At 38.6% G+C, this 20,890-nt stretch overlaps 1 protein-coding gene across 4 annotated transcripts; it reads right to left on the minus strand.

The window, feature by feature from the left end:
- Positions 1-3,704: 3,704 nt before the first annotated feature.
- On the minus strand, positions 3,705-20,801 carry LOC133258892 (ankyrin repeat domain-containing protein 26-like). 4 transcript variants are annotated; one of them, XR_009740190.1, is made up of 5 exons: positions 14,355-14,466; positions 11,221-11,288; positions 8,426-8,459; positions 7,231-7,300; positions 3,705-4,222 (listed from the first exon to the last, which is right to left on the minus strand). XR_009740190.1 is itself a non-coding variant. In XM_061435577.1 (4 exons), the coding sequence occupies exons 1-4, from the start codon at positions 14,461-14,463 to the stop codon at positions 4,124-4,126; spliced, it is 312 nt and encodes a 103-aa protein (XP_061291561.1). In that variant the 5' UTR covers positions 14,464-14,474; the 3' UTR covers positions 3,705-4,123. The 4 variants fall into 4 exon arrangements, 1 of the variants encoding a protein (XP_061291561.1); XR_009740191.1 differs by lacking the exons at positions 11,221-11,288; positions 14,355-14,466 and adding an exon at positions 20,668-20,801; XR_009740192.1 differs by lacking the exon at positions 7,231-7,300 and having other exon boundaries at positions 14,355-14,471.
- Positions 20,802-20,890: the final 89 nt, after the last annotated feature.

The following is a 20,890-nucleotide window of genomic DNA, read 5'->3' on the forward strand; positions in this document are numbered from 1 at the left end:
GCAGGAACAGAAGGAACATACCTCAACATAATAAAAGCTATATATGACAAACTCACAGCAAACATTATCCTCAGTGATGAAAAATTGAAAGCATTTTCCCTCAAGTCAGGAACAAGACAAGGGTACCCACTCTCACCACAAGGGTGCCCACTCTATTCAACATAGTTCTGGCCACAGCAATCAGAGCAGAAAAAGAAATAAAAGGAATCCAGATTGGAAAAGAAGAATAAAACTTTCACTGTTTGCAGATGACATGATCTGCTACATAGAAAACCCTAAAGAATCCACTAGAAAATTACTAGAGCTAATCAATGAATATAGTAAAGTTGCAGAATATAAAATTAACACAGAGAAATCCCTTGCATTCCTATACACGAACAATAGAAAACAGAAAGAGAAATTAAGAAAACAATTCCATTCACCATTGCAACGAAAAGAACAAAATACTTAGAATATATCTACCTAAAGAAACTAAAGACCTATATATAGAAAACTATAAAACACTGTTGAAAGAAATCAGAGGACACAAATAGATGGAGAAATATACCATGTTCATGGATTGGAAGAATCAATACAGTGAAAATGAGTATACTACCCAAAGCAATCTCTAGATTCAATGCAATCGCTATCAAGCTACCGACGGCATTTTTCACATAACGAGAACAAATAATATCACAATTTGTACGGAAATACAAAAAAAAAAAAAAAAAAAACTTCAAATAGCCAAAGCAATCTTGTGAAAGAAGAATGGAACGGGAGGAATCAACCTGCTTGACTTCAGGCTATACTACAAAGCTACAGTCATCAAGACAGTATGGTACTGGCACAAAGACAGAAATATAGATCAGTGGAACAAAATAGAAAGCCCAGAGATAAATCCATGCACATATGGACACCTTATTGATGACAAAGAAGGCAAGAATATACAATGAACAAAAGACAGTCTCTTTAACAAGTGGTGCTGGGAAAACTGGTCAACCACTTATAAAAGAATGAAACTAGAGCACTTTCTAACACCATACACAAAAATAAACTAAAAATGGATTAAATGTCTAAACATAAGACCAGAAACTATAAAATTCCTATAGGGAAACATAGGTAAAACACTCTCCGACATAAATCACAGCAGGGTCCTCTATGACCCACCTCCCAGAGTCATGCAAATAAAAGCAAAAATAAACAAAGGGGTCCTAATTAAACTTAAAGGTTTTTGCACAACGAAGGAAACTATAAGGATGGTGAAGAGAGAGCCTTCAGAATGGGAAAAAATAATAGCAAATGAAGCAACTGACAAATAATTAATCTCAAAAATATACAAGCAGCTCCTGCACCTCATTCCAGAAAAATAAACGACCCAATCAAAAAATGGGCCAAAGAACTAAACAGACATTTCTCCAAACAAGACATGCAGATGGCTAACAAACACATGAAAAGATGCTCAACATCACTCATTATCAGGAAAATGCAAATCAAAACCACTTTGAGGTACCATCTCACGCCAGTCAGAATGGCTGCTATCCAAAAGTCTACAAACAATAAATGCTGGAGAGAGTGTGGAGAAAAGGGAACCCTCTTACATTGTTGGTGGGAATGCGAACTAGCACAGCCACTATGGAGAACACTGTGGAGATTCCTTAAAAAACTGGAAATAGAACTGCCATATGACCCAGCAATCCCACTTCTGGGCATACACACTGAGAAAACCAGAAGTGAAAGAGACACATGTACCCCAATGTTCATTGCAGCACTGTTTATAATAGCCAGGACATGGAAGCAACCTTGATGTCCATCAGCAGATGAATGGATAAGAAAGCAGTGGTACATATACACAATGGGATATTACACAGGCATTAAAAAGAATATTTTTAAATCAGTTCTAATGAGGTGGATGAAACTGGAGCCTATTATACAGAGTGAAGTAAGCCAGAAAGAAAACCACCAATACAGTAATAACACATATATATGGAATTTAGAAAGATGGTAATGATAACCCTATATGCAAGACAGAAAAAGAGACATAGTTGTAAAAAACAGTCTTTTGGACTATATGAGAGAAGGCAAGGGTGGGATGACTTGAGATAATAGCATTGAAACATGCATATTATCATATGTGAAACAGATCGCCAGTCCAGGTTCGATGTATGAGACAGGGTGCTCAGGGCTGGTGCACTGGGATGACCCAGAGGGATGGGATGGGGAGGGAGGTAGGGGGGGAGTTCAGGATGGGGAACCCATGTACATCCATGGCTGATTCATGTCCGTGTATGGCAAAAGCACTATAATATTGTAAAGTAACTAGTCTCCAATTAAAATAAAAAATGAATAAACAAAAATAACGTGGAATGTACATCTTGCTAGAGATATTTGTAAAAGAAAACATATCTTCCACAGATAATTTTATAAGCTCTGGTGGTAAGTTTTCTTTCCTTATGGTTTAATAATAACAAGTAGTCTATATAAATGGCAACCCACTCCAGTGTTCTTGCCTGGAGAATCCCAGGGACAGGGGAACTTGGTGGGCTGCCGTCTATGGGGTCACACAGAGTTGGACATGACTGAAGCGACTTAGCAGCAGCAGCAGCAGTCTATATAAGAAAAAAGCATAAATCGTGATTTCATTCATTTAATGTATGTAATTACCCATTATTTGCTGACATTCAGAAAAAAGAAATCAGAATCTCTCCAGAGGAAAAAAATATACTTCTACATTTCTTCTTTAGGACTGTTGCAGCTGAAAATTTTTTTCATTTAATGAAGAGAAATTAAGAATCTCATTTATAAAATTATAAATTATAATTTTAGTAAAGAGAATAGATAAAATGCTTATGTATTTCCTCTTTATTTTCAGAAAGATCTAACCCACCAAAGTTATAGTGAACAGTAAGATAAATTCAACAAGTACATTAAGTATTTAGCGTTGGACACGACTGAGCAACGGAACTGAACTGAAGTTAGAAACCACGAGAAACAGAAGGGCCAGAAATTCTTAGTTCATAATACATCTCCAAAGGCCTAAAACAGGACTCATCTTGAATTATCTCTAAATGAAAGTTTTACTAGGTTAAATAGAAGACATCACTTCATTAATTTCAAAGTTAGAATTTTTTAAAAAAGAGAAATCACTTCAAATTTAAGTGAACTTTCAGAGGGAACTATATTAAATATATATATACATACATACATACATATATATGTACATATACATATATATATGTATATATACACAAATATAAACAAATCGCATTGCTGCACACCTGAAAATTACACAGTGTTTTAAACTGACTACACTTCAATTCAACGAAAAAACAAGAATCACCATCAACCTCGAAAACAACCACCAAAAAAAAAATAAGGAACACATTTTTTTTTAGTTATTCATAAAAATCAGCTATATGTCATTCAAAAGAGTATGAGAATTGTTTTTTTTTTTTTTTACAACCTCACTTTCTCTTCTTAAGTTGAATTTGAAATAATTTCTCACATATTTATAATATAGAGTTCCTGGTCTGACTGACCCCACTATTTCTGTTGTTTTTGTATAATCTCTGTCTCATCCTCACCCTCATTTCATCTTATATTCATCTTGTCCTTCTTAAATGAATTCTTCCCCTTTATTCTCCTCCCCATCTTCATATTCATCTAGTTGTTTTTCCTCAGTGCTTTGTAATTCTTTTCTTTCATAACAGCATACTTAGTATGCCAATATTTATAAATCTGAATCATGCACATGTGCGGCTCTTATTATCACACCATTTCATATCGTGACTTTGAGGGCTTCTATTTCTGTGGTGGGATCCTTTTTGTCACCATAAGGATCAGGGGACTGATATGTGAACAAATACAGGGAAAGAAGAGTTACAAACGGAACAACTTACCTTTGTACGACCAAGGCCTGCTACAGACTTGAGAAGTTTTGAAACAGGCTCAGGTGATGGGAAGGCAGGATGACAAATGCCCTCAAACCAGGGTGATGGTTTGGGAAATGTTTCAACCACATCTTCAATGTTACTATCAGAATTATTGTCCTGAGAGAAAGTTGTACTCTCTGGTCTCAAAATGCCACATTTTGCTTTTAGTACAGTGAAAAAAAGAGACAGTACATGAGAACATGTGTCATTTCAAATCAAGGAATAACACCAGGACAGTCTTCAAATAACTTACTGTTTCTCTTGGATTGCTGAGAAGCCTTCATTAGCTTCGTTAACTTTGACTTCAGGACATGCTGGAGAAGAAAATAAGAGCTTGAAGAATATAAAAAGTATCAACCTGAATAAAAGAATTATAACATCCCCCATTCCTCTATGATCTTACACAAAGAGCACAGGCTCTGGAGTCATTCAGATGTGGATTCAAATCCCAGTTCTTTCACTGACTGACCTGCTCATGGGGAAAGGATTATGACAGATGACATCAGAAGCCCCAGATGTTCCTCTCCTTACCCCTAATTGACTGCTATACAAATACTAGGACACCCACTAGATTACTTTCTCTACCAAAATGTTCTAGAGTAATAATTTATCCCCGGTAGTTTAGAGCATTATTGAAAATCTAAGACATTTAAATTAATTGCTATATTTTGAAATTTGCTTCCATGATTAATATATACATGGATTATCACTTGTGAAGGGAAATATGAAAGTTTAGGTTTTAACAGAACCTTATTTAAATGGGCTAGAACTGCAAACACAACAAGCTACTTCTATTCTGTTTGTAAAACAGCTAGAGACCAGTGAAACAGGGGAAAAAATTCAGCTGCTTCCATGAAACAGGGAAAAAACAAGGTTAAACCCATAGGGCAATGATTATGAGTGAAAGCCACACTCTAAGTAGAAAGCCATAAGCAAACATGTTCACAAATGGATTCATTTTGATGTTTGGCAAAACTAATACAATTACGTAAAGTTTAAAAATAAAATAAAATTTAAAAAAAAGAGACAGAGAGAGATGGAGTGAAAGACACTGAAGAAATGTGTTCTGCAAGGAAAAATTAGGTTAACAGTAAATATAAAAAATTTTTTTAAAAGGTAGAAGAGGAAGAAGAAAGGAAAAAATGAGGCATTCCTAGTCAAGAACAAACTTTACAGAAAAAAAAAGTATAATAAGGTATGTGGAGAAACACATATATTTAGACTTTATATACAATAGATCAGTAACATATCAGTATTATTAAGGATATACTATGAGCAAAGCCTCCATTTCATATGATTTTATTAATATATTTTTATGCATCTACACTGTTCTTCAAATTTTATGAAAATATCAACATCAGTTCAGCTCAGTTCAGTTGCACAGTTGTGTGCAACTCTCTGCAATCCCATGGACTGCAGTACACCAGGCTTCCCTGTTCATCACCAACTCCCAGAGGTTTTACAAACTCTGGTCCATGGAGTCGGGGATGCCATCCAACCATCTCATCCTCTGTCGTCCCCTTCTCCTCCAGCCTTCAAACTTTCCCAGAACTGGTATTTTCCAATGAGTCGATTCTTCGCATCACCAAACTATTGGAGTTTCAGCTTCAGCATCAGTCCTTTCAATGACTATTCAGGACTGATTTCCTTTAGAATGGACTAATTAGATCTCCTTGCAGTCCAAGGGAATCTGAAGAGTCTTCTCCAATACCACAGTTCAAAAGCAGCAATTATTTGGTGCTCAGCCTGCTTTATAGTCCAACTCTCACATCCATATGTGACTACTATAAAAACCATAGCTTAGACTAGACAGAACTTTGCTGGCAAAGTAATGTCCCTGCTTTTCAATCTGCTGTCTAGGTTGTGCATAGCTTTTCATCCAAGAAGCAAGCGTCCTTTAATTTCATGGCTGCAGTCACCATCTGCAGTGATTTTGAAGCCCCCCAAAAGAAGTCTGTCACCGTTTCCATTGTTTCCCCATCTATTTGCCATGAAGTGATGGGATCAGATGCCATGATCTTAGTTTTCTGAATGTTTTGTTGTAAGTCAACTTTTTCACTCTCCTCTTTCATTTTCATCAAAAGTTCTTTAGTTTTTCAGTTTCTGCCATCATGATGGTGTTATCTGCATATCTGAAGTTATTGATATTTCTTCTAGCTATCTTGATTTCAGCTTGTGCTTCATCCAGCCTGGCATTTCGCATGATGTCCTCTGCATATAAGTAAAATAAGCAGGGTGACAATTTATATCCTTGATGTACTCCTTTCCTGATTTGGAACCAGTCTACTGTTCCATATCCAGTTCTAACTGTTGCTTCTTGTCCTGTATACAGATTTCTCCGGAGGCAGGTCACATGGTCTGATATTCCCATCTCTGGTTCCTCTGCCTTTTCTAAATCCAGCTTGAACATCTGAAGTTCATGGTTCACGTACTCTTGAAGCCTGGCTTGGAAAATTTTGAGCATTACTTTGCTAGCATGTGAGATGTGTGAAATTATGTGGTAGTTTGAACGTTCTTTGGCATTGCCTTTCTTTGGGATTGGAAGGAAAACTGACCTTTTCCAGTCCTGTGGCCACTGATGAGTTTTCCAGATTTGCTGGCATATTGAGTGCAGCACTTTCACAGCATCATCTTTGAGGATTTGAAATAGCTCAACTGCAATTCCATTACCTCCACTAGCTTTGGTAATAGTGATGCTTCTTAAGGCCTACCTGACTTCGCATTCCAAGATGTTTGGCTCTAGGTGAGTGATAACACCATCCTGGTTATCTGGATTATAAAGATCTTTTTTGTAGAGTTCTGTGTATTCTTGCCACCTCATCTTAATATTTTCTGCTTCTCTTAGGTCCATACCATTTCGTAATTTATGGTGTCCTTCTTTGCATGAAATGTCCCCATGGTATCTCTAATTTTCTTCAAGAGATCTCTAGCCTTTCCCATTCTATTGTTTCCTCAATTTCTTTGCATTCATCACTGAGAAAGTCTTTCTTATCTCTCTTTGCTATTCTTTGGAACTCTGCATTCAAATGGGTATATCTTTCCATTTCTCCTTTGCCTTTTGCTTCTCTTCTTTCCTCAGGTATTTAGAAGGCCTCCTCAGACAACCATTTTGCCTTTTTGCTTTTCTTTTTCTTGGGGATGGTCTTGATAACTGCCTCTTATACAATGTCACGAATCTCCATCCATAGTTCTTCAGGCACTCTGTTTATCAGATCTAATCCCTTGAATCTATTTGTCACTTCCACTGTCTAATCATAAGAGTAAACACTACATGAAACTAATTTCAGAGCAGGAAAACTAATTTCACAACAGAACACTTTACCTTGGTTTTAAAATCTAAGACTTCATCATTTGATGTAGGCCCTAAATCAATGCCAGGTTTGTTGGGAAACCTTTAAAGCAAAAACATACAATAAAAATGAGTGAGCTCATGTCATTGAACAAAAGAAAAAAAAAAAACAAGTTAAAGTTTGTCTATATATTAAATGAACTTTCTTGACAATTTGGCCTGAATACAATTAGCCTGTTTTAAAACAGCTTAAAAAAAATTTTTTTTTTAAGATTTCTTGATGTGGACCACTTTTAAAGTCTTTACTGAAATAGTTCCAATGGTGCTTCTATTTTATGTTTTGGCTGTCTGACCCTGGGTCATGTGAGATCTTAGCTTCTCTGACCAAGTATCGAACCCACACTGCCTACACTGGAAGATGTCTTACTAACCATCTTAACCACTGCACCCCCAGGGAAGTCTCCAGGAAAGTTTTTCGTTACCTATTTCTGCATTCATCTCTCCCAACCTATGAAATATGTAGTTAACACTCATTCTTAGTTTCCATAACAGAGAGTGACAGCCAATGTATCAGCAGAGCCTAAAAATAATTTTTCACTAAAAGTTCTAATAGCTGAACTGAAAATTCAGTTGATGGATTGAAATAATTCTTGTTTGTCCAAACTGGAATAAACCTGATGACTTAAAACAAAGTGGAAGAATAGGCTTTTCCTTCTCCATTTTCTTTTCAAGGTTCAGAGACAAATCTGAGTCCATCCAAAATGGGAGTATTGGTCCATCAGCAGGGATACCACTTACTGAGATGGCACCACTTCTCTCCTTTACTCTAAGGGAGTACAAGGAGTTTCCCCACAATGTCGAAAATTAAAATGTACACAAGCCAAAAAACTAATTGATATCTTTAAATTATATGCTACATGGGAACTTCTGAGTCTCTGCTGAGGGCCATGGGAGTGTACATGAGAGTAAGGAAGGCCAATTGTCAAATTACAGGTCAGCTCATTTAAACCAGGGTCAATTCATTAACCTCCTGAAACCACAGTTGCCTAATTAAGTAAAAGTAGGACACAGCTACTTTACAAAGCTGCTGTGATGACTCTATGAGGTCACAAATGTTAAGCACATAATGCAGTGTCTAACCCAGAGTAGAACACTCAACAACCATTAGTTTCTCTTGTCCATTTTCCCTTAGTTAAACATATAATTTAAAACATCAATAAAATCCTACCTCCTTGAAGAGTCCTCTTCAGAACTCTCATCCACTATTAAAGAAAAAAGCAAGATACATTTTAAATCAATGGAAGAAAAATACAGAATATTAAAATCTCAAGACTGAGGCTTTGTTTAAAAGCATTCCTTTCAAACCACACCTGGAGGCCACACTAGAGGAAGGGAACAGTGGTTGTACTATACTGGTAGGCCACTAATGCCTAAGAATCACTCTTCACCTTTATAGTCATCAAATGCAAAACAAAACAACAAAGAAAAGAATTGCTGTTTACAATGACCTAACCAAACTCCAGGAGACTGACAGAAAATGATACTATACCATTAATACAATAACTACTATAAGCTGACAATAGCACACTTAAACAGCATGGTATTTCTGGATTTCTATTGCCTGGAGGACTGAACAGAGACTATAGGTGTCTTGCTGGGACATGACTACTCTGGATCTTCAGTTCACAATGAAAACACCCTATCACAGGGAAGCTTGGTCAAAGGCACTGGACCTCAGAGCAAGGTAAAACATTGGAAACAAAAGTCTTCTCTTCCTGGCCCTCTTTCCAAAGGCAAGAGAAGTATGAAATATGTAGTGATTTCAGGTTTAGTAAGGATAATCTCTTGAAAGGCAGGTGGGGGTGAGCAAATGGGTAAAGGGGCTAAATTCAGTGGTGAGAATGGGGACTAGACTTTGTAGTGGTGAGCATGAAGTAGGGTACACAGAAGCTGAACTTTTTTAAAAAGTTCCATAAATATATATGGAACTTTTTAGAAAACATTTTTAAAACTTTTTTTAAAAAGTTCAGCTTCTATGTGTGTGTGTGTATACACATACATACTAACATGTTCAAAAAGAATCTCTTGAGACTATCTCCTCCCATTACTCAAGAGTATCTGGACCACACAGATCAGGATGGTCCAAAGAGTGCTGTTTACTAGTGAAGGATATAATTATATCAGTCCTTCCCATTATATGGCAAATATTTATAGAAATCATGCTTTTTAAGCTTGGAAGGCATACATCATCACACCCTAAACTGATGAACTAGGGGAGGGAGGGAGGGATGGAGGGAACCATGGACTCTGGTGCTGTTGGACATTTCCCAGGGTCGTCATGATCTGATGCTGGAGGGATGACGCACATGCAGTGACTCCACGGGGAGAGGAGCACTGCAAGCTTGAGCAAGGAGAGCAGGGGCAGTGATTTTTAAATGTTTTCACCCTGTGACATCAGAACAATGCTTAGTACATAAAAGACACTTGAAATGTGTCTGTTTAGTGAACAAATGAACAAATAAATAAGCATGTTTTCTTTGAAAATTTATTTAGAAAAATACAGAAATTAACCAGAGAAAAACTCTATTCTGAGCGTATTGAAGACCAAGACACTGTCATCTCTGTATCTCCTCTGACTAGTGTAGTAAACCAACCTACAGTTCTTTGATAGACGTTTTTGTGGTTCAGTCACCAAATCGTGTCTGACTCTTGTGATCCCATGGACTACAGCTAACCAGGCCCTTCTGTCCATGGGATTTCCCAGGCAAGAGTATAGGAGTGTGTTGCCATTTTCTTCTCCATGGGATCTTCCCGACACAGGGATCAAGCCGTATCTCCTGCATTGGCAGGTGGATTCTTTACTACTGAGCCACCTGGGAAGCACCCTTTGATTAGACAGAGGTCTACTCAGTTAAAGGTATCCTTGGATACCCTGTACAATGTGCTAGATGCCACATCCAGTGGACCTAATGCTGTTTTTGTTAATGCAAAGTATTTTTGTGCTTTTATTAGAACCTGCAGATTCCCAAGTTGTCCCAAGTCCCAAGAATATCTATTATGATAATCTTTTAACTGATGGCAAGAGAATATCTTTTTCTTACAAAACTATACTCTCATGACAATTGGCCAACACACAAAAGAAAATATCCGATCCTAATGAAGTCAACCTATCTCACTCTCTCTGGATCTGTAAGGAAAGAAGTTGGTAATCTAGACCTGCTTGGTACAACAGGCAAAATAACTGGTTCTCAACCAGGCATTGCTTTTCTGCCTTCTGTACAATTGGTAGGTATCTTTCAGAAATAATCTCTCACTACTATGCTGCACACTGCCTCAGCTTTGCAGTTATTGTTTATCATTTCTTATCCTACCAGGAAGGGATTATTTAAGTTCCCAGTTTTAATGATGGTAACTATTTTAGTGAGACTAATCACTACACAGTGAAAGTCAAGTCACTCAGTCCTGTCCGCCTCTTTGTGACCCCATGGACTGTAGCCTACCAGACTCCTCTGTCCTTGGGATTTTCCAGGCAATAATATTGGAGTGGATTGCCATTTCCTTCTCCAGGGGATCTTCCTGACCCAGGGATCGAACCCGGGTCTCCTGCATTGTAGACAGGCGCTTTACCATCTGAGCCATCATTCACTAAATACAAACCATTTCTAAAAATGAAAGTTCACTTTCATAAGACATCCAATCTGCTGTACTATGACTATAGATGAAATATACATCATACTCACTTAATTATTTTTTCTGATTTACACAAAGATCTAATATAGGACTTTAGGGGCCATATTAAAGAGATGGATTTCTTTTCAAATAGTACTGTCTTTGATGTTAAATCAATTACAATTAACTTGTTAAAGAATTCTGAATACTAGAGTATAAAGAAATTAATTTAAAAATGAAATTCACATGCAATTTACACTACTTTTGTCATAGTTCTTTCATTATTGAAACTTCCTCATTCCTACTTTATCTATGGTAGAATCACCGAGAGTAATTCGGTATCAGATGACGTACCTGGGTTGCTATTTTCAGGAGAAGTTTTAGATCTCTTTTCTTTATATTCAGAAATCAGTTGGCAAAAGCTATGTATTAAAAATGTGATAAATAATATTTTAACACTGATACGAAAAACAACTATCAAATTCTTAGATCATTTCAGACAATGTCAGAGATAATATCAAAACTTCAATTGTCATATACATTTCAAGTTTCTAAGTTCTATAAACTTATATTTAGCATGTAGTAAAGGAGAAAGTAAAGGTATATTTTCACTCTGCTTATTTAATTTATACACAGAGTGCATCATGAGAAACACTGGGCAGGATGAAGCACAAGCTGGAATCAAGATTGCCAGGAGAAATATCAATAACCTCAGATATGCAGATGACACCACCCTTACGGCAGAAAGTGAAAAACTAAAAAGCCTCTCGATGAAAGTGAAAGAAGAGAGTGAAAAAGTTGCCTTAAAGCTCAACATTCAGAAAACGAAGATCATGGCATCTGGTCCCATCACTTCATGGCAAATAGATGGGGAAACAGTGACTGACTTTGTTTTTTTTTGGGCTCCAAAATCACTGCAGATGGTGACTGCAGCCATGAAATTAAAAGATGCTTACTCCATGGGAAGCAAGTTAGACCAACTTAGCATATTCAAAAGCAGAGATATTACTTTCTCAACATAGGTCCATCTAATCAAGGTTATGGTTTTTCCAGTAGTCATGTATGGATGTGAGAGTTGGACTATAAAGAAAGCTGAGCACAGGAGAATTGATGCTTCTAAACTGCAGTCTTGGAAAAGATACTTGAGAGTCCCTTGGACTGCAAGGAGATCCAACCAGTCCATCCTAAAGGAAATGAGTCCTGGGTGTTCATTGGAAGGACTGATGTTGAAGCTGAAACTCCAATATTTTGGCCACCTGATGCGAAGAGCAGACTCATTTGAAAAGACCCTGATGCTGGAAAAGATTGAAGGCAGGAGGAGAATGGGACAACAGAGGATGAGATGGTTGGATGGCATTACCGACTCAATGGACATGATTTGGGGTAAACTCTGGGAGTTGGTGATGGACAGGGAGGCTGGGCGTGCTGCAGTTCATGGGGTCCCAAAGAGTCAAACACAACTGAGCAACTGAACTGAACTGAAAGGAGAAAGAAAAGGAAAATGAAGTAGTCCTGATCTCAGGGCAGTACAGCTCCAATAATTAACTAGATTTAGCTTGGCATATGAAAAATCTCTCGAGCTTGCAAATCCTACCTCTATAACCAACTGCTCTTTGTTCCTGGAGGAGTTGTTTCTCTTCAGTTCAAAGTCCTTCCTCTACACAACTGGGATATTACTATCTTATTTCAAAAGAGGATTAATAGGATGTAATGAGATAATATACCCCCAAAATGCTTGCAGAAACAAAGAGTGGAATAATTCCATCTTCAACTTTATTGCTGTAACTACTTTGGAATTCCAAGTAAATCCCAATGTGTGCTTTTTCATGCATCTAACGTTCAAGTGTTGTATGAAACTGTTATTAATTCTGGTGATTAGCTGTTCTTTGTTGTTTGTAATTTAGGGAATCTCAGCTTTTAGATAATGTGTACCTAAATTTATTTATAACATATGAATTCACTGCATTAGAGAACATAATGAACCCCCATTATTGCAGCTAATTACACCAAGAGCAGAAAACTAATCACAATCAAGACCTGGCCTGGACCACCACTCTTCCTTCTCTACCTACTCAAACTCTGAACCAGCAGATCTTTCTGACAATGATGTTTAATCTCCATGTTCCTCTCCAATTCACTTGGAAGACATATCCCTACTCTTACAGTGGGTACTTGAAAGTTCTAGACAGGGCTTACCTCTCTGAATTTCAACTATCTTACTTGAGATTTAGGGATTTCTGTTGAATGGGTTCCTTAAGGGGCAGATTCTGAAAACATTTAAGTTGGAGGCAGACAGAAACCCGTTGGAAGATTTTCATTATTACAGAAATGGATCCCATGAGGGGCCAAGCATAATTAGGGAATCTCAGACAAGCTGGCACCCACTACTCTGGGAAGGATGACAGGGAACCTGTGACCTAAGAAAAGGTGCCCCCACAGGACAGAAAGCCACATTGAGGTTCAAGTCTAGACACAAAGGAGAAAGGGAAGTCTGCTCAATCCCTGCAAGAGCACTTGACCCTCTCTGACAGCCTAAAATGGCCCCCACTGACATCTGCTAGAAGAAAAGATAAATAAGAGCCTCAAGAGCACCTTATCATGAAGATCTAGGCTTCCACGTGGGCTCCACATAAGGTCTCTGAGTGAGGGGGAAAGCTAGGCAGCCCAGCTGCCCAAACCGGGTGCTGGAGCTTTGTTTGCAGCAGTGACTGAGTGACAAGCATACATATGAGAAGAAAGGAGCTCTCACTCTGAAGTCGAGATGTGCATCACCTTAAAGGCTGGGGAACCTGGACCCAGAGGGGCGGCCTGGGAGCAAAGGTTAATCATGAGCCCACTGCAGGATGAGGGTTTTTTTTTTTTTTTTTTTTTCCTTTTAAAATGATTTTATTGAAGGTCTTTATAGAGCCACATCCAGACTGCAGATCCAGCTGCCAAGCAGACCCTGTCAAGACCAGCTGTAGCAGCAGTGCTGCAGCAGTAGAATCAATGCAAGGAACAGAATGATGAGAAGGAACTATTTTCTCCCCTCAAATGACTTGTGGAAGAGGACTATTTTGTTGATCTTAGGGAATCCTCCAGGTTCTTGGAAAATTCAAGCAGAAGTGTATAGAGAGGCAAGCCCTCAAGGGAAAACAGGATTTGATGCTGAAATAAATATTTCAAGACCCAAAGAACTAGTTAGAAATATCACAACTGTGACACTGTTCATACGATCAAGGGGTCACACTTGGAATGAAATAGCTAATGTCAAGCTTCCTAAGGATCAAGGTCTACATGTCCTGAGATAAAGCACCCCCGAGCCCACAGCCAAGAGTCACTAATTGGCCTTTGCTTGGCTTTCAGCTCTTGAGGGGGAACATCTCACCACCATTCTCCAAACTGCCTGCACCAAACTGGAACTCTCACTGGTCACATAGAAAGTTAACAGTTAAAATTATTTTTGGCTGCAGTTTAGTGAGAACTGGCATTTTAATGTGAACAGTTACATATTAAAACCACTAATAACAGCATATTCTTCTGTAGTCCACCCAAAAACATCTTGAGAAAAGATGTCAGCACATGGTTGAAGAAGTCTGACGACATTTGTTGATTCATACTTGACAGCAAGCATGAGGGCTGTTCTAAAACAACAGAGAGATGACTTCAGCCCAGGAAGTTGAGTTGACTTACTTAAACAGTTAATTTGATATGCTTTACCAACTGAATGCCTTGCCCTTTCATGAAGAGCTGACCATTTACAGGCTCAAGTGTTCATCTTTGCAAATTACCTCCAATGCTAAAATGAAGGGACAGAAAAGAAGCCTCCTATCCCACTGGGATGCCATGTAGCAGCACTTACTATTTCAAAAGTCCTTGATGGGGACTTCCCTGGTGGGCCAGTGGATAAGACTCCAGGCTCCCAATGCAGGGGGCTTAGGTTCCATCCCTGGTCAGGGAACTTGATCCCATATGCTGCAACTAAGAGTTCCCACAACTAGGACCCCATGTAGCCAAATAAATAAATGTTTTTTAAAAATAATAATAAAGTCCTTGATGGAAAAGAAATGATGCTGAGGTCACTTATCTAAGGCAGATGACTATTTAAGGGTTAAATTCCCTATTTCCTCCTTAGTCTGATATATTCGGCTTCAAAGTCAGCTAGAGGTTGGGTTAAGGAAAGGCTACTTGCAGGTTTAAATCAAAAATATTGATAATAATGGGAATAAAAATAGTCATGGTGTCAGTTAATGATGTGGACAAGCATGTGCTAGGCACTAAAAATGAAATACTATATATAAAACCTTTCTTACACACAGGCACCTTTGAAAGATGCATTACTATTTGCCTTTTGTATCAGGAAACTTATTTGCTGATGATAATCCTAATTGGTAGAAACCTAGGAATTGAACCTAGCCTGAATCTAAAGCCCATCATTTTCTTCTGTATCATTCACCTCTGACTTGTCTTGGTTAAAGGAACTGTTTATCTGATCAAAGCTATCTTTCTTGCTTCTACCTGCATTAAAAACAAAAATATCAAAATGTACTAAAATGAGAAAGCATAAAAACTGATGAGCCACAGGATCAGATGACCGTGAGTAATAATCACATTTTTGTGGCTGTTGTTCTTTAGTTGCTATGTTTTATCTGACTCTTTTGTAACCTAGTAACATCAGCATTCTTCAAACAAAGTAGTAATTTAAAGCAAAGAGTTATCCAAAAGGCAAAATCAAGTCTTTTAGTTTTACTATGCATCTTTTAAATATATATATAGTAGATACAAAGTAGAGGTTAAAGAATTCTTTTAAAAGAATTAAGAAACTCGATACTGTCATGAGGTAAACTCAAAAGCGGAATCCATATTTCACAAAGCTAATAAAACTAATTTGAAATACCTCAGCTATTACAAGATCAACCAACCAAACAAAAAGAGGCTGAATATGACATCGGTCAATATTATAAAGGAATATGAATCCTGGAGAAGGCAATGGCACCCCACTCTAGTTCTCTTGCCTGGAAAATCCCATGGATGGTGAAGCCTGGTAGGCTGCAGTTCATGGGGTCGCTAAGAATCGGACTCGACTGAGCGACTTCACTTTCACTTTTCACTTTCATGCATTGGAGAAGGATATGGCAACCTGCTCCAATGTTCTTGCCTGGAGAATCCCAGGGATGGTGGAGCCTGGTGGGCTGCCGTCTCTGGGGTCGCACAGAGTCGGACACGACTGAAGCAACTTAGCAGCAGCAGCAGCATACATTCCTGCTATATATTGTTCATGATTCCTGGTCAGAATAATTGATTTTCTACCTAAGTAGATCACAAATGAATCCTCTTATTCGTTAAATCTTGATATTACCATCCTAGAACAGCACTAAGGGTTTTAAAAAGAAAAACAACAACGGTACCTTCTCATTTATCAACTGCATGTATATTTGCTTCTTAACTAAAAACTCCACCATTTGCCCTCTCCTTTCACATATCGCAAGTAACAGTGGTGTCAGGTCATCCTGTAAAACAGGGAAAACCATTTCTAATGTACACAGTTAACCTATTACTAAACTGAAATTAAAATCGTGCAATAGATTCTCTGAACTTAAAAATAAAAGTCAGAAAGTAAATGAAAGAGAGCCCCCTCCTCATTGCCCTGTGCATCTTCTTTCTCTTTAATATGCTCCTCCTCTGGGCCTTCCCTGGTGGTCCAGTGGCTAAGTGTCAAGTTCCCAAATGCAGGGGGTGCAGGTATCATTAAGCTACTGTATCAACTGCATATTTTAGGGACAATGCTGAGGCAGAAATATATAATACTATCTGTAGCATGCATAACCTATCCAAGGATGACCATGAGTAAACTCAAAAGTTTTACAGACATTCCAGTGGGAATATTATTCTCTACATGAACATGCAAAGAGAGAAACTTTTTTTTTTCTTTTTCAAAAAGTCAACTGTGGGAACCCTGTTTTACTGCTTTCTCAGAAATGTCTCCTGGAATTTAATCTTACTCATTCTCTCTCCCTTGCTTGCTCTTTCTACCACACTTCCTTAAGTTAGACATTCTGGCTGAGAGGTCAGCATTAGCTATATGCTAACTGCATGGAGAATGAGCACCCTCCCCACCTTATCTTCAAAGACCCTTCTTGATGACTCTTATGTGATTACCTCCAGACTATCAGAAGAAATCTTCCAAAATCCTAGAGTTCTGGTGTCTGTCTTGCTTTACTGCTTTTAGTTAAAGATTGCAACATAAAATTACCAATAAATACATGCTCAACATTTTCTCGGGGATTTGCTCTGCCACCAGCTATTCCTCCACTGTCTATTATAATCTTGTGTGTTTGTGAGAGTTATTCAGTGCAAAACAGCCACAACCAACTTAAAAATTCTAATTTAAAAATTCAATCCCATTCTTAAAAGATTTTTAAATTATGAAATCAATTATAGATTAATTAGACTGTTTTTAAAAACCTTCAAATATTTATCAAAATAAACTATAAACCAACAATTGGAAACTCAAATGCTTATGGATGGAAAGCTGATTACCTGAGTAAGAGAAAAATCCAGGTGAGACCAGTAACTCCAAAAACACATGTCCCACACAGAAGGGGTGGCCTCTGCATGCAGACCAAACAGTAGGATGGGCTCAAGGGGGTCCAGATTTGGTCCTTAGAAAAGCCTGAACTTCTGCATGAGCCTTCTAAATTTGAAATGTTGACTCAATGTATGGAGGTAAACTAAGCATATCCAAGGGCCATGTTTGGTTTATGGCCCACTTTTGGTTTTATGTTTGCTGTTTCCAAACAGGTGGGTATAAAGCAAATATTTGTATGTGAAACCTTTCCTTTCTTTAGTATCATATGTTTCACAAAAAAACTGGGTCCCAATATGTAATAAATATGGCTATTAAGACTCATAATTCAATTAAACATAAATTCTTTTAAAAAGACTCATAATGCACAGTCAAGAATGTTTCCACTGCCTGTTGAAACTACAATCTGTCTCTAGAATTCTTCTAGATTGTTAATAAAATGGATCACGAGTTTCCAAGCCTGCTCAAAATAAATGCTGAAAACAATTCCCCTCTGTACTGTTACTAACTTCATGGGTTTTAAAGCTCTCATCTGCTTATGCCAGGGATCAGCAATTCTAACAGACATACTGCAAGAGTCTGTCCTGCAGCTGACACCAAAAAAGGCTCGTGAGTTACTATTACTGCAGTCAGGAAAACCCTATTGGTAACAAACATCTGTTGACCTAATGACCTGGATGATAAGTGAAGGTGCAAAATCCTTAAAGGGTCAGACTCTGCAGACGAAGTGACTTCACCATGAGCAAATCGCTAAAGACTCTCGGAGTGTCACTGAATGATGAGTGGTTGGAAGGAAAAGGAGTTATCGTTCAAGCCCATAGATATTGCCAAAGACACTCCTTTAATATCTCAAGCACAGGGGCAGAGAAAAAGTGAGGCTAATATTTTTGGAAAGAAGGGAGCTGATGGACATAGCTAGCATTGATCAAACTCCAATGCCTCAGGAGACTACTTTCTTCTTTGAAGGGTGCATTTAGAAATTACATGTATTCACTTCATAGTTATTCATCAGGATTGGATTAGAATCTCAAGGGAATAGTTCTAAATACACATGTCCAAGTGTTCCTCGATTTACTCAGTCAGAATCTACAATGAACAGCCTAGGCTTATACATTTTTAAAATAAGTTTTCCCAAATAATTGTGGTTCACCAGCAGAATATAGCTGAGAATTAGTGCAGCAACCACTCCAGTCTCATCTCTTACTCACATGGCCAATTCCTTCTCTTATGTGAAGGTTTGAATAAAAAAGAAAAGTAAGAGGCAAGAGTCATCAAAACTGCAATTTTTAAAAATTTTCCTGGGTAAACAGTGGTAGAACAGGGACTAGTAAACCCAAAAGGCAACCTGATCTCATTATTTATAAACCCCTTACTTCCTTCCCATCAAGACATTCTAGATGAGAGAGCAGAGTCTAGATTCTTATCTACGTGGATGGTTCTGCCAGAATAGGATAAATCAGGTAGTTATTTGTTCTTCTCTCTTAATTCCCACTTAATCACCACCTGTTCACTGTCAGTCTGTTTTGATCAGTCTTCTTAAAACTGGCACCTAGGCAAGTTTACAATTCACTCACACTCTTTTTCAAAATAACAACTATTATCCCTGAAAATGGAAAAGCATATAAGAAATATATAAACTGAAGGGAATAAAAAGCACAACCCAAAATCTCAGGACTTCTGTGGTGGTCCTGTGGCTGGGTCTCAGTGCTCCCAGGAAAGAGGGCCTGGGTTCGACCCCTGGTCAGGAAACTAGATCCTACATGCTGAAACGAAGCCCAGCTCAGCCAAATAAATAAATATTAAAATAAATAAATCCTCTTTTTGGCATTTCCCAACTGCCAAAATTCCAGCTTGACTTGCACTTTTCACTTGCTTGTTCCTTTTCCTTTCCTTTTACTCTCTTAAGACTTGGGCAATGAGAGAAAAACTGTATTTATATAACCATTTTTCATAAAATGGGAATTTGTGAACAGCAGCAAGATTTCTAATATGTTGTAAAATGCTTTCGTTATGTTTGAATTTTAAGATAAAGTCTACTGAGCCAAATTTTGCTTTACTGTGTTATTTTAGACTGATTACCAAAAAAAAAAAAAAACCCCTTAATTGGGGGAAAATATTTGGAAAATGTTTTACCTTTAACAAGTGCAGTGTTATCATGAATACCAGCCATAAACGCATAAATAAATGTTTTACTCTCTAATGCTTGAGAAATATCATGATTTAAAGTGAAATCTTAGACAATTTTGTTCCTTCAAAATACTTTCACTCAGGGAAGGCTGGAGCTTCCAAAGAAGGAAAGCAGCCCACCTGTAAGAGTGGAGGGAGTTCCTGGTGGGGCTGCAGCTGCAGGACGTCACGTGTGTCCTGGATAAAGCAGGAGGGGTGGCTTCGCCATCACTAGCTCCACACACACAGCTGCAACCCCACCAAGCAGCTCCCCAGGGCTGAGCACGGGAGACCCTGAGGTGTACATCGCGAACCAAGTTGTCACCAGCACAAGTGAACACCCTTGCTTGGAGTCAAACATGACCTGACCTTCTTGGCCAGATCTCAGAACCTGGGTCCTGGAGGGCTCAGGGCTCCAGGCCTGCTGCCTCCCAGGCCCACTTGCACTCACCTGGCTCCCCCTCATGGGCACTGAGTCTTCTTCCTCCTCCCACCCACCCCCAGGGGCACCCATTCTTTGAGCCCCTGGAAGCAGCCACTTCTCACATCACTTTACTCCCCCCAGGTCTTCATTATTTGTGGGCTCTGAGTCTACCACCCACTCCTGGGCATGTTCTGATGGGAAATCTTCCTTCTGGGGTAGACGGCTGGCTGGGAGACACAGCTTTGCCCTCTCTGTGGGCTCCAACATTTTTCTTCCTGCAGTGGCTTTGGAGTTGTTTCCATGGTAACAGGGCTTGATGGACACTATTCACTTTACCTATTTACATAGTTAGAAATAAAACACTTCTACTCTTGCCTGGAAAATCCCATGGATGGAGGAGCCTGGTAGGCTGCAGTCCATGGGGGTCGCAAAGAGTGGGACACGACTGAGCGACTTCACTTTCACTTTCCACTTTTGTGCATTGGAGAAGGAAATGGCAACCCACTCCAGTGTTCTTGCCTGGAGAATCCCAGGAATGAGGGAGCCTGGTGGGCTGCCGTCTATGGGGTCGCACAGAGTAAGATAGGACTGAAGCAACTTAGCAGCAGCAGCAAATATTTTGAAAATAAAGCTAGTTGAGATATACCTTGTTCCTGGCTTCTATATTGGTGTCGCAGGAAAGCAGCTTTGCTGCAAGTGATATATTCTGGCAAAAAACAGTGTAGTGGAGAGTGGTGTTCCCACAGACGTTCATGACATTTGGGTCAGCACCATGCTGCACACTCCTCTTCTTAACATTCTATGGCCTGACAGTGATGTGCCAAGAAACAGAGTGTAAATTCTAGGAATTCCAAGTAAACAGTCCACAA

The sequence above is a fragment of the Bos javanicus genome, chromosome 13, assembly GCF_032452875.1.
Source record: "Bos javanicus breed banteng chromosome 13, ARS-OSU_banteng_1.0, whole genome shotgun sequence".
Classification (NCBI taxonomy): Eukaryota; Metazoa; Chordata; class Mammalia; order Artiodactyla; family Bovidae; genus Bos; species Bos javanicus.

Bases quoted from the DNA above. Each gene is read 5' to 3' on its own strand.
- LOC133258892 (XM_061435577.1), bottom strand. From the start codon at position 14,463: ATGAATCAACAAATGTCGTCAGACTTCTTCAACCATGTGCTGACATCT. The intron at 8,460-14,354 runs GTAACTGTTCAC...TTTCTTTAATAG, and splicing joins GTTATTAGTGGTTTTAATAT to TGGATGAGAGTTCTGAAGAG. The intron at 4,223-7,230 runs GTAAAGTGTTCT...TTTCTTCTCCAG, and splicing joins TCTTAGATTTTAAAACCAAG to CATGTCCTGAAGTCAAAGTT.